The sequence below is a fragment of the Carettochelys insculpta genome, chromosome 4, assembly GCF_033958435.1.
Source record: "Carettochelys insculpta isolate YL-2023 chromosome 4, ASM3395843v1, whole genome shotgun sequence".
Lineage (NCBI taxonomy): Eukaryota > Metazoa > Chordata > Testudines > Carettochelyidae > Carettochelys > Carettochelys insculpta.
Genome location: NC_134140.1, coordinates 1030147 through 1056381, shown reverse-complemented (window position 1 = coordinate 1056381; position 26235 = coordinate 1030147). Strand labels below are relative to the sequence as shown.

At 63.4% G+C, this 26235-nt stretch overlaps 1 protein-coding gene across 1 annotated transcript; it reads left to right on the top strand.

Annotated features, from left to right (window-relative positions):
- Positions 1-25225, top strand: TLX2 (T cell leukemia homeobox 2). The gene is made up of 3 exons (XM_074991624.1): positions 1-385; positions 24201-24438; positions 25018-25225. Exons 1-3 carry the CDS (start codon positions 1-3, stop codon positions 25223-25225), a joined length of 831 nt encoding a protein of 276 aa, XP_074847725.1.
- Positions 25226-26235: the final 1010 nt, after the last annotated feature.

The following is a 26235-nucleotide window of genomic DNA, read 5'->3' as shown; positions in this document are numbered from 1 at the left end:
ATGGAGCCCCCGGGGCTGCAGCTGGAGGGCCCGGGCCAGCCCCTCCCGCCCCACGAGCCCATCAGCTTCGGCATCGACCAGATCCTGAGCAGCGCGGAGCAGGGCAGCTGCCCGGGGCCGGGGCCGGCGCGCCCGCCGGGGGAGCCGGACTACGCGCTCTACGGGCCGGGCGGGTACGGCCCTGCCTGCGCGCTGGGCGCCTGGAGCCTCGGCCGCAGCTCGAGCCTGGCCCCGGGGGCCGCGCCGGGGGGCCCTGCCGGCGGGGTGATCCGGGTGCCGGCGCACAGACCGCTGCCCGCCGCGCCGGGGGGCCCCGCCCTGGCCAGCCTCCCCTTCTCCTGGATGGAGAGCAGCAGCCGGCGGCTCGCCAAGGACCGGCTCGCAGGTGAGCCCCAGCGTCTCCGGGGCCCGATCCCGGCACGTGCCGAGCGCTCCTAGCGGCCGGATCGGGCTCTGCCGCCGCCCGGCCGCGCGATCCCCGAGTCAGCCGCCTGGCCTGGGGCGTGGGCGCTGGGCAAGTCTGGGCGGCGGAGGCAGGACTCCCGTCGGGCCCGGAGCCGGCTCGGGCCCGGTTCAGTCCGGCTTCCCGGCAGGGCCCTGAGCCGAGCCCCGGGGAGACGCGCGGGATCCACCAGCGGCTCCCGACTGCAGGACGGAGCCCGCGGGTCGCGGCTGCGCCCCGCGGAGGGGCCCGAGTGGGCCGGGTCTGTGCCAAGGCCCGGCGGGTCCGAGCGCCGCGAGGCCGCTCCCCGGCCCGGCTCTCCCGGGGGCTCCTGGCGCAGCGGCTGGTCAGAACGGGGGCCGCCCCCGAGGGCTCGAGCTGACGGGTCCGCGCCGCGCGCCTGCCTCGGAACCGGCTCCGCAGCGAAAGGCTGCGGCTCGGGTCAGACTCGTGGCGTTTCCTGCGGGATCGGGACCGCACGGCCCCTCCGTCCCGGCCCGGGGCAGGCTCCGTGCAGGCTGGAGTCCCGCCGGCCCGCCCGCCCGCGGCGAGCGCAGCCCAGCGGCCCTGCGGCCGCAGCTCCAGTGTCCCCCGCTGGTGCCAGTGCCTGCCTCGAGGGCGAAGGTAGTGCGGCGGCCGCCTGCGCGCTCTGCCCCCCCCCGTGCACCCCCCCGGACCCCGTGCGCGCTCCGCCCCCCCCGTGCGCCCCCCCGGACCCCGTGCGCGCTCTGCCCCCCCGTGCGCCCCCCCGGACCCCGTACGCGCTCCGCCCCCCCCGTGCGCCCCCGGACACCGTGCACCCCCCCGGACCCCGTGCGCGCTCCGCCCCCCCCGTGCGCCCCCCCGGACCCCGTGCGCCCCCGGACCCCGTGCGCGCTCTGCACCCCCGTGCGCCGCCCCGGACCCCGTGCGCGCTCTTCCCCCCCGTGCGCCGCCCCGGACCCCGTGCGCGCTCTTCCCCCCCGTGCGCGCCCCCGGACCCCGTGCGCGCTCTGCCCCCCCCGTGCGCCCCCGGAACCCGTGCGCTCTCAGCCCCCCCCCGTGCGGCCCCGGGCCCCGTGCGCGCTCCGCCCCCCCCCCCCCGTGCGCCCCCGGACCCCGTGCGCGCTCAGCCCCCCCCCGTGCGACTCCGGACCCCGTGCGCGCTCTGCCCCCCCGTGCGCCCGCTCGGACCCCGTGCACGCACGGCCCCCCCCGTGCGCCCCCCCGGACCCCGTGCGTGCTCTGCCCCCCCGTGCGCCCCCAGACCCCCTGCGCTCTCAGCCACCCCCCCGTGCGCCCCCGGACCCCGTGCGCGCTCTGCCCCCCCCGTGCGCCCCCCCAGACCCCGTGCGCGCTCAGCCCCCCCCCGTGCGCCCCCGAGCCCCGTGCGCGCTCAGCCCCCCCACGTGCGCCCCCGGACCCCGTGCGCGCTCAGCCCCCCCCCGTGCGCCCCCGGACCCCGTGCGCGCTCCGCCCCCCCCGTGCGCCCCCGGACCCCGTGCGCGCTCGCCCCCCCGGACCCCGTGCGCCTTCTGCCCCCCCGTGCGCCCCCCCGGACCCCGTGCACGCACGGCCCCCCCCGTGCGCCCCCCCGGACCCCGTGCGCGCTCTGCCCCCCCCCGTGCGCCCTCGGACCCCGTGCGCGCTTTGCCCCCCCCCGTGCGCCCCCCTGGACCCCGTGCGCGCTCTGCCCCCCCGTGCGCCCCCCCGGACCCCCCGTGCGCTCTGCCCCCCGTGCGCCCCCGGACCCCGTGCGCGCTCTGCACCCCCCCGTGCGCCCCCCCGGACCCCGTGCACGCTCTGCCCCCCCCGTGCTCCCCCCCGGACCCCGTGCGCGCTCTGCCCCCCCCATGAGCCTCTCCGGACCCCGTGCGCGCTCTGCCCGCCCCGTGCGACCCCCAGACCCCGTGCGCGCTCTGCCCCCCCGTGCGCCCCCCCGGACGCCGTGCGCGCTCTGCACCCCCCCGTGTGCCCTCGGACCCCGTGCGCGCACTGCCCCCCCCGTGCGCCCCCGGACCCCGTGTGCGCTCTGGCCCCCCCCCGTGCGCCCCCGGACCCCGTGTGCGCTCTGCCCCCCCCGTGCGCCCGCGGACCCCGTGCGCGCTCTGCCCCCCTCGTGCGCCCCCCCGGACCCCCCGTGCGCTCTGCCCCCCCCCCGTGCGCCCTCGGACCCCGTGCGCGCTCTGCCCCCTCCCGGTGCACCCGCGGACCCCGTGCGCTCTGCCCCCCGTGCGCCCCCCCGGACCCCCCGTGCGCTCTGCCCCCCTCGTGCGCCCCCCCGGACCCCCCGTGCGCTCTGCCCTCCCCCGTGCGCCCCCGGACCCTGTGCGCGCTCTGCCCTCCCCCGTGCGCCCCCCCGGACCTCCCGTGCGCTCTGCCCTCCCCGTGCGCCCCCCCGGACCCCGTGCGCGCTCTGCCCCCCCGTGCGCCCCCCCCGGACGCCGTGCGCGCTCTGCCCCCCCCGTGCGCCCCCAGACCCTGTGTGCGCTCTGCCCCCCCCGTGCGCCCCCCCGCACCCCGTGCGCGTTCTGCCCCCCCGTGCGCCCCCCCGGACCCTGTGCGCGCTCTGCCCCCCCCGTGCGCCTTCGGACCCCGTGCGCGCTCTGCCCCCCCCGTGCGCCCCCCCGGACCCCGTGCGCGCTCTGCCCCCCCCCGTGCACCCCCCCGGACCCCGTGCGCGCTCTGCCCCCCCCGTGCACCCCCCCGGACCCCGTGCGCGCTCTGCCCCCCCCCCGTGCGCCCCTCCGGACGCTGTGTGCACTCTGCCCCCCCCGTGCGCCCCCGGACCCCGTGCGCGCTCCGCCCCCCCCATGCGCCCGCGGACCCCGTGCGCGCTTGCCCCCCCCGTGCGCCCCCCCGGACCCTGTGCGCGCTCTGCCCCCCCCGTGCGCCCCCCCGGACCCCATGCGCGCTCTGCCCCCCCCGTGCGCCCCCCCGGACCCCGTGCGCGCTCTGCCCCCCTCGTGCGCCCCCCCGGACCCCCCGTGCGCTCTGCCCCCCCCCGTGCGCCCGCGGACCCCGTGCGCGCTCTGCCCCCCTTGTGCGCCCCCCCGGACCCCCCGTGCGCTCTGCCCTCCCCCGTGCGCCCCCGGACCCTGTGCGCGCTCTGCCTTCCCCCGTGCACCCCCCCCGGACCCCCCGTGCGCTCTGCCCCCCCCCGTGCGCCCCCGGACCCCATGCGCGCTCTGCCCCCCCCCATGTGACCCCGGACCCCGTGCACGCTCTGCCCCCCCGTGCGCCCCCCCGGACGCCGTGCGCGCTCTACTCCCCCCCCGTGCGCCCCCGGACCCTGTGGGCGCTCTGCCCCCCCCGTGCGCCCCCCTGGACCCCGTGCGCGTTCTGCCCCCCCGTGCTCCCCCCCGGACCCCGTGCGCCCCCCCGGCCCTGTGCGCCCCTCCGGACACTGTGTGCACTCTGTCCCCCCCGTGTGCCCTCGGACCCCGTGCGCGCTCTGCCCCCCCCGTGCGCCCCCGGACCCCGTGCGCGCTCTGCCCCCCCGTGCGCCTCCCCCGGACCCCGTGCGCGCTCTGCCCCCCCTGTGCGCCTCCCCCGGACCCCGTGCGTGCTCTGCCCCCCCCGTGCGCCCCCCCGGACCCCGTGCGCGCTCTGCCCCCCCCATGCGCTTGTGATGTAGTGGGGGATACCTGTGTGTGTGTGGGGCTCACAGAGGGTGGGGGAGGGCTCCTGCTGAGGATAACCCTGACGACCAGGTAACACCTTTGTACTGGAGACAAAGCGGGAGGTGGAGCCGGAGGGGTTTGAATTGGAACTGGGAGTTGGAAGCAGTGAGTCTGGGCTGGGAGAGAGAGAGACAAAGGAGGGGGCCAGGCCCTGGCTCCGGGGGCCCCTTGGGGCCTCCTCTCCCCAGCATGGGTGGGACTGGCTGTCTCTGCTGGCTGCACTGACCCCTCTGTACCACGCTGTGTCCTGTCGGCTAATAAACCCGCTGCCCTCCTGCCGAGTGAGAGTCACTCCTGCCTGGGACGGGTGCAAAGCTTGGGGGACCCTGAACCCCATCACACTGGTGTTAGAAGTGGGATGTTCTGCACCCCAAGTCTGGAGCATCCAGCAGTAAGTGACTGGGGTGCAGGAGGAAGAAGTGGGGCTAGCGAGACCCAGGTGTGCTGACGAGCAGTGAGGTGCAGTTCCCCGAGGAGGGGCCTGTGGCCGAATCCGAGCAACTGCGGTCGTGGTCCTCGAGAGGGGGTGTCACACCAGAGGCGGGGTTACTCCTGGGAGTCAGTTGGAGTTGGTCCCAGAAGGTGGAGGGGCCGAGGGCCCAACCCCCAGGAACAAGTGACCCGCGAGGAGGCTGACACGCTGAATGAGTCCTTCCCAAGACAGGGTGCTCATGGTCCCTGAGAGCGGGTGTCACACCCGAGGAGGGGTTCCTCTGGGAGTCTGTTGGAGTTGGTCCTAGAGGGTGGAGGGGCCTAAGGCCTAACCCCAGGGAGCTTGTGGCCTGCAAGGAGCCTGGCACACTGAAGGGATTCTTCCAGGGATCGTGGGCTGCAGAGGGCATCAGCCTGAGAGCCTGCAACCACGCTGAGCAACTCCGCTGTGAAGTGGCAGCACCTGAAAACTGAATCGAGATTAAAGGAGCTGGACAAGGCAGCGTGGATGTGCAGTGGCAGAGCTGAGGGTTCAGGAAACTCCTGCAGAGGTGAACCCAGATCGGGGCAGGGAACCCTGGACTGCCTGGAGCTCTGAACCGAGTGCCGTGCCGCAGCTCAAGGAGGGAAGGGGCGATTCCAACCCATCGTCTAGTAGTGGCCATGACAGAGCTGCGAAGAGTTTTCCAGGCCTGGGCCGAGGAAGGTGCCTGTGTGTCTGTGCAGAAAAGCAGCTTGTCCACTGGGAATGGCAAGTTGTCTGTGAGAGAAGCTGCCTCACCTTCAGGGCATGTGTGGAGACCAGCCAGGGGGGCTGGGACAAAGGAGAGAGTGTCTCCCATTGTCTTTCTGTGTTGAACAGCAGCAGCAGCCTGGGGAGAGAGCAGAGCCTGCGTTTGGAAAAGGTGCCAATGAGGAAACTAGTCCATTGTCTGAGGAAGATTCCCCAGCCCGGGGTGGCTGGAGAGGGAACCAGGAAAGAACATTCCAGGTGTGTCTCTGAATCCAGCCATGGGGGCTGGAGCAGAGGGAATGGCTCTGGGATGGGCAGTGGTGTCCCTGATAAGGGCGCTGGTCCTTGCTGCAAGAAAAGTGCTTCTGCTTCTGGGGAAGTGAATCCTTTGCCTGAGCCTGTGTGGGCTCGAGATGGAGCTGGATCTGAGGGCAGCTGAAGCCCAGATGGGAAGTGGGCCTACCTCTGTGTCTCTCAGGGAGGATGATGCCGTAACTCGGTCTGACCCAGTTAGTATCATCAGGAAATCCCAGAGACCAGACAATTCTGGTGCTTGTTCTTTGCCTGGTGCTGAGGTGTTCCTGGGAGGGATGAGAGGACTCTGTCCTACCAGAGTCATCCTCTCGCCAGGACACAGGAAGAGCAGACTGGCAATGGAGTTACGCTGCCTGATGAAGATAAAGAAGCTGGTAGCAGAAGGGAGGAAAGGGATCCTGACCTTCTGTCTGGTGGTACTAGCTGTCTGCCTGGGGGGGCATTATGTGGGAATCCGCCTCATGGGCCAGAAGTGATCCTGGGTGTAGGTGAACCCCAGGAGCTGGTTGTGGCTCAAGGGAGCAGTGCCCCCGTGGAGGCAGATGGGTGAGTTGTTGTTTGTGGGAGCTCTTGAGGAAGAGAATTTCCCTGAAACTTTTCCTGACCCGTCTGTGGGGACTGCAGAAAATGGGAGTGAGGTGAAGGAGAGTGAACAGGAAAGGTGCTTGTCTGTAAGAGCCAGAGCAACCCTTTGCCTGGGGAGAAGTTTGTTTCAGCTCCTGATGGCCAGGACCTGCCAGTGTGTGAAACCACTGGCTGTGCTCTGCAAGGGTCCAAAGCAGGCAGGGTAAAGCTTTCTCAGGAATTGGAAGTTGGCTCTAGTAAAGTGAAAACTGTCAGGGAGTGTGAGCAGCCCTGTGATGAACAAGTAAAACAGCTGCACAGTCAATCTCTGTAGGATGCAGGAGAACGCCAGCAATTCCCCATCTCCAGGTGGTGGAAACACTTATATTCTCATACTGGACTCCACTTCTGATTCCATGGGGGAAGCAGAAGTTGGAGGTGGAAGGTATGATGGGGTTCAGGGGTCCCCCTGCACTGCACCCCATCCACTGGCAGGAGTGACTCTCACTCAGCAGGTACAACAGGAGGTTTATTAGGTAACAGATGCCCAGTTTCTCACAGAAGCGACCATACAGCAGCCAGAGACAGTCCTTCCAACCCGTCCTGGGGAGAAGACCCCGAGGGGTGCCCCTCTGGGGTGTAGCTTTCCCCCTCCTCAGGCTGGCTGCCTTCCAGCTCTCTCTTCCCCTAGACTCTAACTGCCGCCCTGTGATGGAGTGGGGGGAGTGCATGTGTGAGTCAGGCTGGATGTCGGAGGCAAGCAGCAGCTCCCAGTGGCTAAGGATGACCCTGGGGCTACAACTGGCAGGTAACACCTCTGCCCTGAACAAAGAGGAGGGAGGAGCTGAGCTGGGTTTTGAATCAGGGGGCGGCAGTTAGGAAGCAGGGGGAAAGAGGAGCTGGAAGGCAGCCAGCCTGGGGAGGGGGAAGCTACACCCCAGAGGGGCACCCCTCGGGGTCTTCTCCCCAGGACAGGTTGGAAGGACTGTCTCTGGCTGCTGTGCTGTTGCTTCTGTGAGAAACTGGGCATCTGTTACCTAATAAACCTCCTGTTGTACCTGCTGAGTGAGAGTCACTCCTGCCAGTGGATGGGGTGCAGTGCAGGGGGACCCCTGAACCCCATCACACTGGTGTCAGAAGTGGGATGCACTGCACCCACGGATGAGCTCCCAGCAGTGGCTGACTGAGCGCAAGAGAAGGAAGGAGCCTCACAAGAGCCAGAAGGGGAACAGAGCAATTCCTGCAGCTGCTGCTGGTGAGTGGATACCCTGGGAGACAGCAGGGAGATGGATTATACACAACTCCTGAAGGCAGAGCTAGCGGGGCTGTGCAGAGAGAGGGGCCTGACCGTGGGGAAGGCGACCAAGGCCCAGCTGATTGCACAGCTGGAAGAGAATGACCGATCCGGGGGGGCAGAGCCTGTCCTGGCAGAAAGTGGCCGGTCAGCCTCGGGAAGCGTTTCGGATTCTCCGACAGGAGCGGGGGCTCGACGCCATCAGACAGATGCGGTGCCCGCCAGGTCGCGCTCAGCTAGCGGTGGTCCATCGCGGGCAGAGTCCCCCGCCACAGAGCTGCAACGGCTGGAGCTCGAGGTGAAATTAAAGGAACTGGAAGCCCAGGAACGGCAGAGGGAGCACGAGCGCCAGGAACGGGAAAGAGAGCGTGAGCACGAGCGCCAGCTACAAGAGAGACAGCGGGAGGAGAAAGAACGAGAACGGAAGGAGAGAGAGCGAGAGTGGGAGCATGAGTGGGCCATGGCAGAGGCGAGACGCCAAGAGGCCCCAGCTGCGGTAAGCGGGGATAGGGCCAGACGGCTCGGGGTGGCCAGTCACTTGGAGACGCGTGTGCTGGCCCAGTGTCAGGACCCAGGGGACATGGACGAGTTCCTTACCGCCTTTGAGCGAGCCTGTGAGTTGCACGAGGTTCCCCCAGCTGAGTGGCTCCGGCACTTCACCCCCTTGCTGGGCCAGAAGGCCGCAGCGGTGCTCAGCCAGCTGGAGGGGCTGCAGCCTGGGGACTATGAACGGGTCAAACAGGCCCTGCTGCATAAGTTCGGGCTGACTCCGGAGATGTACAAGAAGTTGTTTCAGGAGGCGCAGAAGAGGCCAGAGGAAACCCATGTAGATACAACCGCCCGCCTGAAGCAATACTACCGGAAGTGGGCGTTCGGAATGGGAGTCCAGTCCGTAGAGGACCTGATCGAGCTGGCGGTCGTGGAGCGATTCTATGAGATGTGCGCACCTGACCTGAGGGTGCGGCTCGTGGACCGGAGGCCTGGGGATTCATACAGTGCAGGAAAACTGGCAGATGACTTCACAAACAGCCGGGCCATGTTTGAAAGTGAGCCCCACAAAGAGAGGGAGTCCCGGAGGTAGAGGGAGTCCCGGAGAGACCGAGAAGCTCAGAGAGACCGGTTCCTGGCCGTAAGACAGAGGGGACCACCTCTTGGGCGAGCCCAGGAAAGAGGGGCCGGCCACCCACCCCCCAGAGAGCCAAGCAGAGCCTGGACAGAGCAGCCGGCCCGAGGGACACAACAAGACCCAGGCTGTTATCGCTGTGGGCGAAAGGGGCATAGAGCAGCCCAGTGCCCCAAGCTCCCAGACAGGTTGAGCAGGCCGGGGGGTCGTGGAGTCAACTGGGTGGAGTCCCAGAAGCCAGAGGGGCTGGCGGCCAAGGCGGGTGGTGCTGACAGTGGGCACTCGGATTGGGCCGAGTCCGCCCCACAGACCAGCTCCTCAGGGGGACCAAATGCTCAGAGGTCAGTTTACAGAGTGGGGGCGGCACTACCTCTGTCGACCAAACGTCTCAAGCACCTCGAGGTAGACGGGAAAAAAGTCACAGGGTTCTGGGACACATGCGCTGACGTGACGCTGGCCCGACCCGGAGTGGTGGCACCGGGCTGCATGATACCCACTTCCCACCTGACGATAACAGGAATTGATGGGACCCCTTTCAAGGTGCCCACGGCGAGGGTGCACCTGAAATGGGGGAAGAAGGAAGGCCTCAAGGAGGTGGGCGTGCACAGACGTTTGCCGGTGGATGTAGTGATAGGGGCTGACCTGGAGAACTGGCCAGGTGAACGCCCTCGTGCCCTGGTCCTGACCCGTAGCCAAAGAAAACGAGGGGTACGCTCCCCAGATTCAGGGGTACAAGCCTAGCCAAAGTCACAGGAGCCACAGGGGCCAAACCTGAGAGAAAGGGGGCCCCCAAAAACCAGATCTCACAGGCCAGGGGTGCTGGAGCCAGGCAGGGATGGGGAAGTAGCATCCGCCCCTGCCGAAGAATTTCAGGCAGAGCAGCAGAGAGACCCCTCCTTGCAGAAGCTGAGGGAACTGGCCAGTCTCAGCCCAGCTCCACACCTGGGGGAGGGCTGCAGGGAGAGATTCCTGTGGGAAAAGGGATTCCTGTACCGGGAATGGGCTCCCAGACACAAAGCGGAGCCATGGAAGGTCCAGAGGCAACTGGTGGTTCCCCAAAAGTACCGGTGCAGGTTGCTGTACCTAGCCCATGATGTCCCGCTCGCAGGACACCAGGGGATCCACCGCACCAGGAGAAGGTTGTTACAGAACTTGTTTTGGCCTGGGATCTTTGCAGCTGTCCGTCTGTATTGCCTGTCCTGCGATCCCTGCCAGAGGGTGGGGAAGACCCGGGACAAGGGGAAAGCTGCCCTGAGGCCACTGCCCATCATAGAGGAGCCTTTCCAGAAAGTGGCTATAGACATAGTGGGCCCCTTCAGCAAGGCAACGCGTTCGGGGAAGAAATATATTTTGGTAGTGGTAGATTTTGCCACGCGATACCCAGAAGCAGTGGCCATGACCTCTGTCGACGCTGACACCGTGGCAGATGCACTGCTGTCCATTTTCAGCAGAGTGGGGTTTCCCAAAGAGGTCCTCACAGATCAGGGGTCCAACTTCATGTCAGCCCTACTGCAAACCTTGTGGGACAAGTGTGGGGTCCAGCACACCTGGGCCACAGCCTACCACGTGCAGACCAATGGACTGGTGGAGAGGTTCAATGGGACTCTGAAGCAGATGCTGTGAACCTTCATGAATCAATACCCCCATGACTGGGACAAGTACTTACCCCACCTGCTGTTTGCATACACGGAGGTGCCCCAGGAATCCATGGGGTTCTCCCCGTTTGAGCTGCTGTACGGAAGGAGGGTATGGGGACCCCTGGACTTGCTCAGAGAAGAGTGGGAGGGGACGGCCTCTCCTGAAGGGGAGTCAGTGGTACAGTATGTACTGACCTTCCGGGAAAAACTCACTGAGCTCATGGGCCTGGCCAGGGAGAACCTGTCCATGGCCCAAAGGAAGCAAAAGGTCTGGTATGACCGTAACGCCAGGGCCCGAGCCTGTGCCACCGGGGACCAAGTGATGGTCCTAGTACCTGTGCGGCGGAACAAGCTGCAAGTGGCCTGGGATGGGCCCTTCAAGGTCGTCAAACAGCTGAATGACGTGAATTATGTGGTGGAACTGTCAAACCGGGCCCACAGCCACCGGGTCTGTCATGTGAACATGATGAAACCTTACTGGGACAGGGAGAACTTGGTGCTCGCTGTGTGCAGGCACTGGGAGGGGCAGGGGGATGATCCCTTGGTGGATTTGCTCACAAGGACTGGAGCCGGCTCCTTGCTGGAGTCTATTCCCCTCTCAGACCAGCTGACCCCTGCCCAGCAGATGGAGATCAAGGAGGTGCTGCATTCACACCAACAGCTGTTCTCGGACAGACCCAGACACACTGACCTGGCTGTCCACCGAACAGAGACAGGCACCCACGCCCCTATCAAGTGTGTGCCATTCAGAGCCACAGGGAAGACGGCTCAGGACATAGAGCAGGAGGTTGAAGACATGCTGGCTCTGGGGGTGATCCAACCCTCCTCCAGCCCCTGGGCCTCTCCCGTGGTGTTAGTCCCTAAAAAAGCTGGGTCTGTTCGGTTTTGTGTGGACTATCGCAAGCTTAACGCCATCACTGTATCGGACGCCTACCCCATGCCCAGGCCTGATGACCTTTTAGATAAGCTGGGGGGAGCCCGTTACCTCACCACCATAGACCTCACCAAGGGGTACTGGCAAGTGCCATTAGACAAAGATGCCCGGCTCAAGTCGGCTTTCATCACCCCTGTGGGGCTCTACGAGTTCCTGGTCCTGCCCTTTGGCCTCAAGGGGGCACCTGCTACCTTCCAGCGTCTGGTGGACCAGCTACTGAAAGGGATGGAGAGCTTTGCCCTGGCTTACATGGACGACGTTTGCATCTTCAGCCAGACGTGGGAGGACCATGTGTCCCAGGTCGAGCAGGTGCTGGACCGACTCCAGAAGGCCGGGCTGACTATCAAGGCAGGGAAGTGCAAGGTGGGAATGGCTGAGGTGACCTACCTGGGCCACAAGGTGGGCGGCGGCTGCTTAAAGCCAGAGCCAGCTAAAGTGGAGTCTGTCAGAGGTTGGCCCACACCCCAGACTAAGAAACAGGTCCAGGCCTTCATTGGGATGGCGGGGTACTACCGGAGGTTTGTGCCCCACTTTAGCTCCATCGCAGCCCCCCTCACGGAGCTGTGTAAAAAGGGAAAGCCTGACAAGGTGGTGTGGACCGAGCAGTGCCAAGAGGCCCTCTGCGCGCTGAAGGAGGCTCTGGTCAGGGCCCCAGTGCTGGCAAATCCAGACTTCAACAAACCCTTCCTGGTGTTCACCGATGCCTCAGACGTGGGGCTGGGGGCGGTGCTAATGCAGGTGAATGACAAAGGGGAGAAACACCCCATCGTGTACCTGAGTAAGAAGCTGCTGCCCCGGGAGCAGAACTACGCGGCCATAGAGAAGGAATGTCTGGCCATGGTGTGGGCGCTGGGGAAGCTGCAGCCGTACCTGTTTGGACGGCGTCTCACCGTGTGCACCGATCACTCACCCCTGACCTGGCTGCATCACATGAAAGGGGCCAACGCCAAGCTCCTGCGGTGGAGTCTGCTCCTGCAGGACTACGACATGGAGGTGGTCCACGTGAAGGGGAACAACAACACCATAGAAGATGCCCTGTCACGCAGGGAGGGCCCTGAACTTCCCCAGGTCACTGGCTAAGTGATCCCGCTCAGTGCGGTCTGGAAGGGGGAAGGGATGTGATGGAGTGGGGGGGGTGCATGTGTGAGTCAGGCTGGACGTCTGAGGCAAGCAGCAGCTCCCAGTGGCTAAGGATGACCCTGGGGCTAGAACTGGCAGGTAACACCTCTGCCTGAACCAAGAGCAGGGAGGAGCTGAGCTGGGTTTTGAATCGGGGGCGGCAGTTAGAGGCTAGGGGAACAGAGAGAGCTGGAAGGCAGCCAGCCTGAGGAGGGGAAAGCTACACCCCAAAGGGGCACCCCTCGGGGTCTTCTCCCCAGGACGGGTTGGAAGGACTGTCTCTGGCTGCTGTGCTGTCGCTTCTGTGAGAAACTGGGCATCTGTCGCCTAATAAACCTTCTGTTGTACCTGCTGAGTGAGAGTCAATCCTGCCAGCAGATGGGGTGCAGTGCAGGGGGACCCCTGAACCCCATCACACACCCCCAATTCAAAAACCAGCTCAGCTCCTCCCTCTTTGTTCAGGGCAGAGGTGTTACCTGCCAGTTGTAGCCCCAGGGTCATCCTTTGCCACTGGGAGCTGCTCTGCTTGCCTCAGACGTCCAGCCTGACTCACACATGCACTCCCCCCACTCCATCACATCTCTCCCCCCTTCCAGACCGAACTGAGCGGGGTCACTTAGCCAGTGACCTGGGGAAGTTCGGGGCCCTCCCTGCGTGACAGGGCATCTTCTATGGTGTTGTTGTTCCCCTTCACATGGACCACCTCCATGTCGTAGTCCTGCAGGAGCAGACTCCACCGCAGGAGCTTGGCATTGGCCCCTTTCATGTGATGCAGCCAGGTCAGGGGTGAGTGATCGGTGTACATGGTGAAACGCCGTCCAAACAGGTACGGCTGCAGCTTCCCCAGCGCCCACACCATGGCCAGACATTCCTTCTCTATGGCCGCGTAGTTCTGCCCCCGGGGCAGCAGCTTCTTACTCAGGTACACGACGGGGTGTTTCTCCCCTTTGTCATTCATCTGCATTAGCACCGCCCCCAGCCCCACGTCTGAGGCATCGGTGAACACCAGGAAAGGTTTGTTGAAGTCTGGATTTGCCAGCACTGGGGCCCTGACCAGAGCCTCCTTCAGCGCACAGAGGGCCTCTTGGCACTGCTCGGTCCAGACCACCTTGTCAGGCTTTCCCTTTTTATACAGCTCTGTGAGGGGGGCTGCGATGGAGCTAAAGTGGGGCACAAACCTCCGGTAGTACCCCGCCATCCCAATGAAGGCCTGGACCTGCTTCTTAGTCTGGGGTGTTGGCCAATCTCTGACAGCCTCCACTTTAGCTGGCTCTGGCTTTAACCAGCCGCTGCCCACCTTGTGGCCCAGGTAGGTCACCTCAGCCATTCCCACCTTGCACTTCCCTGCCTTGATAGTCAGACCGGCCTTCTGGAGTCGGTCCAGCACCTGCTTGACCTGGGACACATGGTCCTCCCACGTCTGGCTGAAGATGCAAACGTCGTCCATGTAAGCCAGGGCAAAGCTCTCCATCCCTTTCAGTAGCCGGTCCACCAGACGCTGGAAGGTAGCGGGTGCCCCCTTGAGGCCAAAGGGCAGGACCAGGAACGTGTAGAGCCCTACAGGGGTGATGAAAGCCGACTTGAGCCGGGCATCTTGGTCTAATGGCACTTGCCAGTACCCCTTGGTGAGGTCTATGGTGGTGAGGTAACGGGCTCCCCCCAGCTTGTCTAAAAGGTCATCAGGCCTGGGCATGGGGTAGGCGTCCAATACAGTGATGGCATTAAGCTTGCGAAAGTCCACACAAAACCGAACAGACCCATCTTTTTTAGGGACTAACACCACGGGAGAGGCCCAGAGGCTGGACGAGGGTTGGATCACCCCCAGAGCCAGCATGTCTTCAACCTCCTGCTCTATGTCCTGAGCCGTCCTCCCTGTGGCTCTGAATGGCACACACTTGATAGGGGCGTGGGTGCCTGTCTCTATTCGGTGGACAGCCAGGTCGGTGCGTCCGGGTCTGTCAGAGAACAGCTGTTGTTGCGAATGCAGCACCTCCTTGATCTCCGTCTGCTGGGCAGGCGTCAGCTGGTCTGAGAGGGGAATAGACTCCAGCAAGGAGCCAGCTTCAGTCGTTGTGAGTAAATCCACCAAGGGATCATCCCCCTGCCCCTCCCAGTGTCTGCGCACAGCCAGCACCAAGTTCTCTCTGTCCCGGTAAGGTTTCATCATGTTCACATGATAGACCCGGTGGCTGTGGGCCCAGTTTGACAGTTCCACCACATAATTCACGTCATTCAGCTGTTTGATGAGCTTGAATGGGCCATCCCAGGCCGCTTGCAGCTTGTTCCGCTGCACAGGTACAAGGACCATCACTTGGTCCCCGGTGGCATAGGCTCGGGCCCTGGCGTTACGGTTATACCAGACCTTTTGCCTCCTTTGGGCCATGGAGAGGTTCTCCCTGGCCAGGCCCATGACCTCGGTGAGGTTTTCCCGGAAGGTCAGTACATACTGTACCACTGACTCCCCTTCAGGAGAGGCCGTCCCCTCCCACTCTTCTCTGAGGAAGTCCAAGGGTCCCCGTACCCTCCTTCCGTACAGCAGCTCAAATGGGGAGAACCCCGTGGATTCCTGGGGCACCTCCCTGTATGCAAACAGCAGGTGGGTTAAGTACTTGTCCCAGTCATGGGGGTAATGATTTATGAAGTTTCTCAGCATCTGCTTCAGAGTCCCATTGAACCTCTCCACCAGCCCATTGGTCTGCGGGTGGTAGGCTGTGGCCCAGGTGTGCTGGACCCCACACTTGTCCCACAAGGTTTGCAGCAGGGCCGACATGAAGTTGGACCCCTGATCTGTGAGCACCTCCTTGGGGAACCCCACTCTGCTGAAAATGGACAGCAGTGCATCCGCCTCAGTGTCAGCGTCGACAGAGGTCAAGGCCACAGCTTCTGGGTATCGCGTGGCAAAATCTACCACCACCAAGATATATTTCTTCCCCGAACACGTTGCCTTGCTGAAGGGTCCCACTATGTCTATAGCCACTTTCTGGAAAGGCTCCTCTATGATGGGCAGTGGCCTCAGGGCAGCTTTCCCCTTGTCCCGGGTCTTCCCCACCCTCTGGCAGGGATCGCAGGACAGGCAATACAGACGGACAGCTGCAAAGATCCCAGGCCAAAAAAGTTCTGTAACAACCTTCTCCTGGTGCGGTGGATCCCCTGGTGTCCTGCGAGCGGGACATCATGGGCTAGGTACAGCAACCTGCGCCGGTACTTTTGGGGAACCACCAGTTGCCTCTGGACCTTCCATGGCTCCGCTTTGTGTCTGGGAGCCAATTCCCGGTACAGGAATCCCTTTTCCCACAGGAATCTCTCCCTGCAGCCCTCCCCCAGCTGTGGAGCTGGGCTGAGACTGGCTAGTTCCCTCAGCCTCTGCAAGGAGGGTTCTCTCTGCTGCTCTGGCTGGAATTCTTCGGCTGGGGCAGGGGCGGATGCTACTTCCCCATCCCTGCCTGGCTCCAGCACCCCTGGCCTGTGAGATCTGGTTTTTGGGGGCCCCCTTTCTCTCAGGGTTGGCCCCTGTGGCTCCTGTGACTTTGGCTGGGCCTGTACCCCTGAATCTTGGGAACGCACCCCTCGTTTTCTTTGGCTACAGGTCAGGACCAGGGCACGAGGGCGTTCACCTGGCCAGTTCTCCAGGTTAGCCCCCATCAGTGCATCCACCGGCAAATGGCTGTGCACGCCCACCTCCTTGGGGCCTTCCTTGTTCCCCCATTTCAGGTGCACCCTCGCCACATGCACCTTGAAAGGGGTCCCATCAATTCCTGTTATCGTCAGGTGGGAATTGGGTATCATGCAGCCCGGTGCCATCACCCCGGGTCGGGTGAGCACATCTCATAGAATCGCTCCACGACCGCCAGCTCGATCAGGTCCTCTACGGACTGGGCTCCCATTCCGAACACCCACTTCCGGTAGTATTGTCTCAGGCGGGCGGTTGTATCTATGTAGGTTTCCTCTGGCCTCTTCTGCGCCTCCTGGAACTTCTTCTTGTACATCTCCGGAGTCAGCCCGAAGTTATGCAGCAGGGCCTGTTTGAACCGTTCATAGTCCCCAGGCTGCAGCCCCTCCAGCTGGCTGAGCACCGCTGCGGCCTTCTGGCCCAGCAAGGGGGTGAGATGCCGGAGCCACTCATCTGGGGGAACCTCATGCAACTCACAGGCTCGCTCAAAGGCGGTAAGGAACTCGTCCATGTCCCCTGGGTCCTGACACTGGGCCAGCACACGCGCCTCCAAGTGACTGGCCACCCTGAGCCGTCTGGCCCTCTCCCCGCTTTCCGCACCTGGGGCCTCTTGGCGTCTCGCCTCTGCCATGGCCCGCTCATGCTCCCGCTCTCGCTCTCTCTCCTCCCGCTCTCGCTCTCCCTCCTCCCGTTCTCGCTCTCTCTTCTCCCGCTGTCTCTCTTGTAGCTGGCGCTCGTGCTCACGCTCCCTCTGCCGTTCCTGGGCTTCCAGTTCCTTTAATCTCACTTCGAGCTCCAGCCGTCGCAGCTCTGCGGCGGGGGACTCTGCCCGCGATGGACCACCGCTAGCTGAGCGCGACCTGGCGGGCACCGCGTCTGTCTGACGGCGTCGAGCCCCTGCTCCTGTCGGAGAATCCGAAACGCTTCCCAAGGGTGACCGGCCACTTTCTGCCAGGACAGGCTCTGCCCCCCCGGATCGGTCATTCTCTTCCAGCTGGGCAATCAGCTAGGCCTTGGTCGCCTTCCCCGCAGTCAGGCCCCTCTCTCTGCACAGCCCCGCTAGCTCTGCCTTCAGGAGTTGGGTATAATCCATCTCCCCGTTGTCTCCCGGGTTATCCACTCACCAGCAGCAGCTGCAGGAATGGCTCTGCTCCCCCTCTGGCTCTTGTGAGGCTCCTTCCTTCTTTTGCGCTCAGTCAGCCACTGCTGGGAGCTCATCCGTGGGTGCAGTGCATCCCACTTCTGACACCAGTGTGATGGGGTTCAGGGGTCCCCCTGCACTGCACCCCGTCCGCTGGCAGGAGAGACTCTCACTCAGCAGGTACAACAGGAGGTTTATTAGGCAACAGATGCCCAGTTTCTCGCAGAAGTGACAGTACAGCAGCCAGAGACAGTCCTTGTAACCCGTCCTGGGGAGAAGACTCCGAGGGGTGCCCCTCTGGGGTGTAGCTTTCCCCCTCCTCAGGCTGGCTGCCTTCCAGCTCTCTCTTTCCCTAGCCTCTAACTGCTGCCCCCTGATTCAAAACCCAGCTCGGCTCCTCCCTCCTCTTTGTTCAGGGCAGAGGTGTTACCTGCCAGTTGTAACCCCAGGGTCATCCTTAGCCACTGGGAACTGCTCTGCTTGCCTCAGACATCCAGCCTGACTCACACATGCACCCCCCCCACTCCATCACAGAAGGACGAAGGAGCTTTGGGCCTGGTGGACCAGTAAGGGATAAACAGGGTTTCCTTCATGTGGATTCTGTGTCTGGGACTCACAAAACAACTTTCACAAACCAGTTTGGTTTGAAAATTCCCAGACTGGCTGGGAGGGGGCCGTCTCCCTGAGATCATCAATGGCCCAGCTCTTGTTAGAAGGGAGGGCACAGCCAGAGAGATCAGATTTCCACCCCAGGGGGCAAGGGAGAAGATTAGAACTTGATGGTGCTAAGAAAGGCCTCAGCCATTTAGCCCCAAAATACCAGATTCTCAAGGATGTTGCACAAAGGTTGTGGTCTACCAAAGAGCAACGTGAATGTACAGTTGCAATGGGTTTGTTCTGTTACTCACGCTGACTGCTGTAACCAAGGGGTGCTGCTACCCAAAGCTGTAGAATTGTACCGTGTACTGAATGTTTGGAAAGAGCCGTGTGACATGATGACATGGATGTAGAAGCATGAGTTGTATGTTGAAGGAGTTTGTAATTCTGAAATGTCACCGTTGTTCCCTGTAACTCGTCTTGCAACCTCTGACATGAGGAGGAACATTCCAAACCTACTGTGTGGCATGGAAGGGGAAACTGAGGCACACAGCCATTGTGGTGGTCTGGCTAAATGCCAAGGGAGGAAAGCATTTGTACCTTCTTTTACTGGACTGTAACTGAATTTCAAATGTTGGCCAGAGCACCTGTATGCACTGGTGGTCAGATGGGGCATGGCCCAGACCAGAAAAGAACTATTTGACCTGCTGGTGCTGCAGCAGCTGTATGGTCTCTGCCTGCCTGTGATGGGGTTCAGGGGTCCCCCTGCACTGCACCCCGTCCGCTGGCAGGAGTGACTCTCACTCAGCAGGTACAACAGGAGGTTTATTAGGCAACAGATGCCCAGTTTCTCACAGAAGCGTCAGTACAGCAGTCAGAGACAGTCATTTCAACCCGTCCTGAGGAGAGGAGCCCCAGGGGTGCCCCTCTGGGGTGTAGCTTCCCCCTCCTCAGGCTGGCTGCCTTCTAGCTCCCTCTTCCCTCCAGCCTCTAACCCCTGCCCCCGATTCAAAAACAGCTCGGCTTCACCTTCCTCTTTGTTCAGGGTAGAGGTGTTACCTGCCAGCCTAGGTTGTAGCCCCAGGGTCATCCTTAGCCACTGGGAGCTGCTCTGCTTGTCTCTCACATCCAGCCTGAGTCTCACACATGCACTCCCCCGACTCCATCACATCTCTCCCCGCTTCCAGACCGAAATGAGCGGGGTCACTTAGCCAGTGACCTGGGGAAGTTCAGGGCCCTCCCTGCGTGACAGGGCATCGGCTATGGTGTTGTTCCCCTTGACGTGGACCACCTCCATGTCGTAGTCCTGCAGGAGCAGACTCCACCGCAGGAGCTTGGCGTTGGCCCCTTTCATGTGATGCAGCCAGGTCAGGGGTGAGTGATCGGTGTACACGGTGAAACGCCGTCCAAACAAGTACGGCTGCAGCTTCCCCAGTGCCCACACCATGGCCAGACATTCGTTCTCTATGGCCGCATAGTTCTGCTCCTGGGGCAGCAGCTTCTTACTCAGGTACACGATGGGGTGTTTCTCCCCTTTGTCATTCACCTGCATTAGCACTGCCCCCAGCCCCACGTCTGAGGCATCGGTGAACACCAGGAAAGGTTTGTTGAAGTCTGGATTTGCCAGCACTGGGGCCCTGACCAGAGCCTCCTTCAGCGCGCAGAGGGCCTCTTGGCACTGCTCGGTCCAGACCACCTTGTCAGGCTTTCCCTTCTTACACAGCTCTGTGAGGGGGGCTGCGATGGAGCTAAAGTGGGGCACAAACCTCCGGTAGTACCCCGCCATCCCAATGAAGGCCTGGACCTGCTTCTTAGTCTGGGGTGTTGGCCAATCTCTGACAGCCTCCACTTTAGCTGGCTCTGGCTTTATGCAGCCGCTGCCCAACTTGTGGCCCAGGTAGGTCACCTCAGCCACCCCCACCTTGCACTTCCCTGCCTTGATAGTCAGCCCGGCCTTCTGGAGTCGGTCCAGCACCTGCTTGACCTGGGACACATGGTCCTCCCATGTCTGGCTGAAGATGCAAATGTCGTCCATGTAAGCCAGGGCAAAGCTCTCCATCCCTTTCAGTAGCTGGTCCACCAGGCGCTGGAAGGTAGCGGGTGCCCCCTTGAGGCCGAAGGGCAGGACCAGGAACTCGTAGAGCCCCACAGGGGTGATGAAAGCCGACTTGAGCCGGGCATCTTGGTCTAATGGCGCTTGCCAGTACCCCTTGGTGAGGTCTATGGTGGTGAGGTAACGGGCTCCCCCCAGCTTGTCTAAAAGGTCATCAGGCCTGGGCATGGGGTAGGCGTCCGAGACAGTGATGGCGTTAAGCTTGCGATAGTCCACACAAAACCGAACAGACCCAGCTTTTTTAGGGACTAACACCACGGGAGAGGCCGAGGGGCTGGAGGAGGGTTGGATCACCCCCAGAGCCAGCATGTCTTCAACCTCCCGCTCTATGTCCTGAGCCGTTCTCCCTGTGGCTCTGAATGGCACACACTTGATAGGGGCGTGGGTGCCTGTCTCTGTTCGGTGGACAGCCAGGTCGGTGCGTCCGGGTCTGTCCGAGAACAGCTGTTGGTGTGAATGCAGCACCTCCTTGATCTCCGTCTGCTGGGCAGGGGTCAGCTGGTCTGAGAGGGGAATAGACTCCAGCAAGCAGCTGGCTCCAGTCCGTTTGAGCAAATCCACCAAGGGGTCATCCCCCTGCCCCTCCCAGTGCCTGCACACGGCCAGCACCAAGTTCTGTCTGTCCCAGTAAGGTTTCATCATGTTCACATGATAGACCCGGTGGCTGTGGGCCCGGTTCGACAGTTCCACCACATAATTCACGTCATTTAGCTGTTTGACAACCTTGAATGGGCCATCCCAGGCCGCTTGCAGCTTGTTCCACCGCACAGGTACAAGGACCATCACTTGGTCCCCGGTGGCATAGGCTCGGGCCCTGGCGTTACGGTCATACCAGACCTTTTGCTTCCTTTGGGCCATGGCAAGGTTCTCCCTGGCCAGGCCCATGAGCTCGGTGAGTTTTTCCCGGAAGGTCAGTACATACTGTACCACTGACTCCCTTTCGGGAGAGGCCGTCCCCTCCCACTCTTTCTGAGCAAGTCCAGGGGTCCCCGAACCCTCCTTCCATACAGTAGCTCAAATGGGGAGAACCCCATGGATTCCTGGGGCACCTCCCTGTATGCAAATAGCAGGTGGGGTAAGTACTTGTCCCAGTCATGGGAGTAATGATTCATGAAGTTTCTCAGCATCTGCTTTAGAGTCCCATTGAACCTCTCCACCAGCCCATTGGTCTGCGGGTGGTAGGCTGTGGCTCAGGTGTGCTGGACCCCACACTTGTCCCACAAGGTTTGCAGCAGGGCCGACATGAAGTTGGACCCCTGATCTGTGAGGACCTCCTTGGGGAACCCCACTCTGCTGAAAATGGACAGCAGTGCATCCGCCACGGTGTCAGCGTCGACAGAGGTCAAGGCCACTGCTGCTGGGTATCGCGTCTCAAAATCTACCACTACCAAAATATACTTCTTCCCCGAACAAGTTGCCTTGCTGAAGGGTCCCACTATGTCCATAGCCACTTTCTGGAAAGGCTCCTCTATGATGGGCAGTGGCCTCAGGGCAGCTTTCCCCTTGTCCCGGGTCTTCCCCACCCTCTGGCAGGGATCGCAGGACAGGCAATACAGACGGACAGCTGCAAAGATCCCTGGCCAGAAAAAGTTCTGTAACAACCTTTCCCTGGTGTGGTGGATCCCCTGGTGTCCTGTGAGTGGCACATCATGGGCTAGGAACAGCAGCCTGCGCCGGTACTTTTGGGGAACCACCAGTTGCCTCTGGACCTTCCATGGCTCCGCTTTGTGTCTGGGAGCCCATTCCCGGTACAGGAATCCCTTCTCCCGCAGGAATCTCTCCCTGCAGCCCTCCCCCAGGTGGGGAGCTGGGCTGAGACGGGCCAGTTCCCTCAGCTTCTGCAAGGAGGGGTCTCTCTGCTGCTCTGCCTGGAACTCTTCGGCTGGGGCAGGGGCCAAGCCATTTCCCCTTCCCTGTCTGGCTCCACCACCACTGGCCTGTGAGATCTGGTTTCCCCCTTTTTCTCAAGGTTGGCCCCTGTGGCTTCTGTAGCTTTGGCTGGGCCTGTACCCTCGAATCTGGGGAACGCACCCCTCATTTTCTTTGGCTACGGGTCAGGACCAGGGCACGAGGGCGTTCACCTGGCCAGTTTTCCAGGTCACCCCCCACCAGTACATCCGCCAGCAAATGGCTGTGCACGCCCACCTCCTTGGGGTCTTCCTTGTTCCCCCATTTCAGGTGCACCCTCGCCGTGGGCACCTTGAAAGGGGTCCTGTCAATTCCTGTTACCGTCAGGTGGGAACTGGGTATCATGCAGCCCGGTGCCACCACCCCGGGTCGAGCCAGCGTCACGTCAGCGCCTGTGTCCCAGAACCCCGTGACCTTTTTACAATCTACCTCGAGGGGCGTGAGACACTTGCTCCACAGAGGCATTGCCGCCCCCCCTCTGTAAACTGACCTCTGAGCCTTTGGTCCCCCTGAGGAGCTCGTCTGTGGGGCGGACTCGGCCCAATCTGAGTACCCACTGTCAGTACCACCCGCCTTTGCCGCCAGCCCCTCTGGCTTCTGGGACTCCACCCAGTTGACTCCATGACCCCCCGGTCTGCTCAACCTGTCTGGGAGCTTGGGGCACTGGGCTGCTCTCTGACGCTTCCACCCACAGCGATAACAGCCTGGGTCTTGTTGTGTCCCTCGGGCCGGCTGCTCTGTCCAGGCTCTGCTTGGCTCTCTGGGGGGCGGGTGGCCGGCCCCTCTTTCCTGGGCTCACCCAAGAGGTGGTCCCCTCTGTCGTACAGTCAGGAACCGGTCTCGCTGAGATTCTCGGTCTCTTCGGGACTCCCTCTCTTTCCGGGATTCCCCTTTTTTCTGGGGCTCACTTTCAAACATGGCCCGACTGTTTGTGAAGTCATCTGCCAGTTTCCCTGCATTGTGTGAATCCCCAGACCTCCGGTCCACAAGCCGCACCCTCAGGTCAGGTGAGCACATCTCGTAGAATCGTTCCAGGACCGCCAGCTCGACCAGGTCCTTTATGGACTGGGCTCCCATCCCAAACACCCACTTCCGGTAGTATTGCCTCAGGCGGGAGGCCGCGTCTACACAGGTTTCCTTTGGCCTCTTCTGTGCCTCCTGGAACCTCTTGTACATCTCCGGAGTCAGCCCAAACTTACGCAGCAGGGTCTGTTTGAACCGTTCATAGTCCCCAGGCTGCAGCCCCTCCAGCTGGCTGAGCACCGCTGCGGCCTTCTGGCCCAGCAAGGGGGTGAGGTGCCGGAGCCACTCAGCTGGGGGAACCTCATGCAACTCACAGGCTCGCTCAAAGGCGGTAAGGAACTCGTCCATGTCCCCTGGGTCCTGACACTGGGCCAGCACACGCGTCTCCAAGTGACTGGCCACCCCGAGCCGTCTGGCCCTCTCCCTGCTTACCGCAGCTGGGGCCTCTTGGCGTCTCGCCTCTGCCATGGTTCGCTCATGCTCCCGCTCTCGCTCTCTCTCTCCTCTCGCTCTCTCTCCTCCTGCTGTCTCTCTTGTAGCTGGCGCTCGTGCTCACGCTCTCTTTCCCGTTCCTGGCACTCATGTTCCCTCTGCCGTTCCTGGGCTTCCAGTTCCTTTTATCTGACCTCGAGCTCCAGCCATCGCAGCTCTGCGGCGGGGGACTCTGCCCGCGATGGACCACCGCTAGCTGAGCGCGACCTGGCGGGCACCGTGTGTGTCTGTCTGAGGGCGTGGCTGGTCACCCTCGGGAAGCGTTTCGGATTCTCTGACAGGAGCGGGGGCTCGACGCCCTCAGACAGACACACACGGTGCCCGCCAGATCGCGCTCGGTCATTCTCTTGCAGCTGGGCAATCAGCCGGGCCTTGGTCGCCTTCCCCACGGTCAGGCCCCTCTCTCTGCACAGCCCCGCTAGCTCTGCCTTCAGGAGTCGGGTATAATCCATCTCCCCACTGCCTCCCGGGGTATCCACTCACCAGCAGCAGCTGCAGGAATTGCTCTGTTCCACCTCTGGCTCTTGTGAGGCCCCTTCCTTCTCTTGCGCTCAGGGCAGAGGTGTTACCTGCCAGCCTTGGTTATAGCCTCCGGGTCATCCTTAGCTGCTGGGAGCTGCTCTGCTTGTCTCCCACATCCAGCCTGAGTCTCACTCATGCTTTCCCCCACTCCATCACATGGCTCCAGGCCAGCTCTTGCTCAGCCTGCTGTGGGCAGTGCCTGTGCTCACACCACCCCCCAGTGCAGGCAGCAGACTCCTGAGCAGGCTGGCTCAGAGGGTGTCCCACTTCCCTAGCCTGGCAGCTCACTTGCAAGAGGTATCCAGTTGCCAGCACACCCACAGCCAGTCAGTGCTGGAGAATCTGATATGCCCATGCAGGAGACCAGCAGCCCCCCCAGTGCCACCGCACGCAGGGGCCCAGGCCAGAGTGAGCAGGGAGGGGAGGGGAGGATCCAGGGTGGCCCCTGCCCTGAGCTCCTGCCTATTCTCTGCCTGCAGCTGCCCTGGCCCCTTTTGCAGTGACGCGGCGCATTGGGCACCCCTACCAGAATCGCACGCCCCCCAAGCGTAAGAAGCCGCGCACGTCCTTCAGCCGGGTGCAGATCTGTGAGCTGGAGAAGCGCTTCCACCGGCAGAAGTACCTGGCCTCAGCCGAGCGCGCCACCCTGGCCAAGGCCCTGAAGATGACAGACGCCCAGGTGAAGACCTGGTTCCAGAACCGCCGCACCAAGTGGAGGTAATGCAGGCTGCTGCCGTCACCCCCAGACGGGCCAGTCTGGCTCAGTGCAGAGCATCAGTCCCTCCAGCCCACCCTCCCTCGCAGCGAGGGCCAAAGTGAGCGCCCCCTGCTGGGAGAGGCCAGGGCTGCAGTCGCCAGGAGCCCCCAGCCAGGCAGCGCCCTGCCCCCCTGCCCCCCCGTGCCGCTGCTGGGAGCAGCTGGGACTGGAGTCCTGGGGGTTTCCCCCAGCCCTGCCCCCCCAGTGCCCCTGCTGGGAGCGGCTGGGGCTGGAGTCCTGGGGGTTTCCCCCAGCCCTGCCCCCTAGTGCCCCTGCTGGGAGCGGCTGGGACTGGAGTCCTGGGGGTTTCCCCCAGCCCTGCCCCCCAGTGCCTCTGCTGGGAGCGGGTGGAGCTGGAGTGGCAAGAACTCCCCGCTGCAGGCAACACTCCTGATTTGATAGCGTGCAGTCAATTAGACACCCCACAGCCTGGAAGAGCTGGCAAGGGGCAGAGGTGACTGAGGGGCCAGCCCTGCACAGGGTGGGGCGGGGCGGGGGGCCAGGCCGCTAATGGGCTGTGCCCGTGTCCCCCGTGGCAGGAGGCAGACGGCAGAGGAGCGCGAGGCCGAGCGCCAGCAGGCCAACCGGCTGATGCTGCACCTCCAGCAGGAGGCCTTCCAGAAAAGCCTGAGCCAGCCGCTGCCCCAGGACCCGCTGTGCATGCACAACTCCTCCCTGTGCGCCCTGCAGAACCTGCAGCCCTGGGCCGAGGACAAGCAGGTGACGTCCGTCTCGGGCGTGGTGTGAGCCCTGTGCCGCTCCCTGTCTGCCCGGCTCCGCGGACGCTGTGGGGGCCGGGGCTGGGGTCAGACCCTCCAGGGCTGGCCAGCCGGAGCCCCAGCCCACTGACTCAAGGCTCTGCCTGCAGCTGACTTAGTAGTGACCTGCTCTGCCAATAAAGGGTCAAAGGCTGTTTTACCGGCGCTCTAGATGCCGTGGGAGCGAGGACCCCTGTGAACGGCTGGGGCTCCCCCGCACGATGCACCCCCCCCGACGCTGCCAGGCCCTGCCCACGCCTGCCACGCTCCCCGTGCAGCTGCCACAAACCTGCAGGGCCCAACCCCTGCTCCACTGGGCGCGTGGGAGGCTCCCACCAGCAGCCCCTCCCCTGGCTGTGCTGCTGATGCCCATGGAGTGGAGCAGGAAGGGGCGTTGCCCTGGGGCCCACCAATGACGCCCTGGGGACACAGCCTGCGCGAGCGTGCGGGGTGGCTGCTCTGAGTGACCAGCCTGGGGCAGAGCAACGGCCCCTCGGCGGGACGGAGGAGCACAGCCGGCGCTCGCAGCAGCACCACGCGGGGCTGAGTTCCCCTCCAGCGCCGGCCTGGAGAGCTGGACGGGGGCCTGGGGATGTGCTGCTCAGAGCGCCAGCCTGACAACGCCCCTGACTGGAGCCCAGCGTGGCGCCCTCAGAGAACCGCAGAGCCGGTGCTCCCGCTGGCGTGGTGCTTGTGAACTCTGGCAGAGCTGCCTCACTGCCTGTGCCGGGCTGGGCCCCGGCAGCAAAGCCTGCCCTAGACAGGTGACCAGCCACCCGCCTGGCCCGGGACAGGCCTGCTTCCTCTGTGCTGTCTGACATAGGTGTCTGCGCTCCCGACCTGCACCCCGCGTCTTCTCACGCTTGCTGGTCCCCTTGTCCTAGAGGGGCTTGGCTCCCCCAGCCCACCTCTCCCCAGCCCCGGAGAACCGGTGGCTGCAGTGGAACTAGCACTGGCTGGGTTCTGCTGGGCTCTCGCTGCTGCCTGGCACAGCTGCCG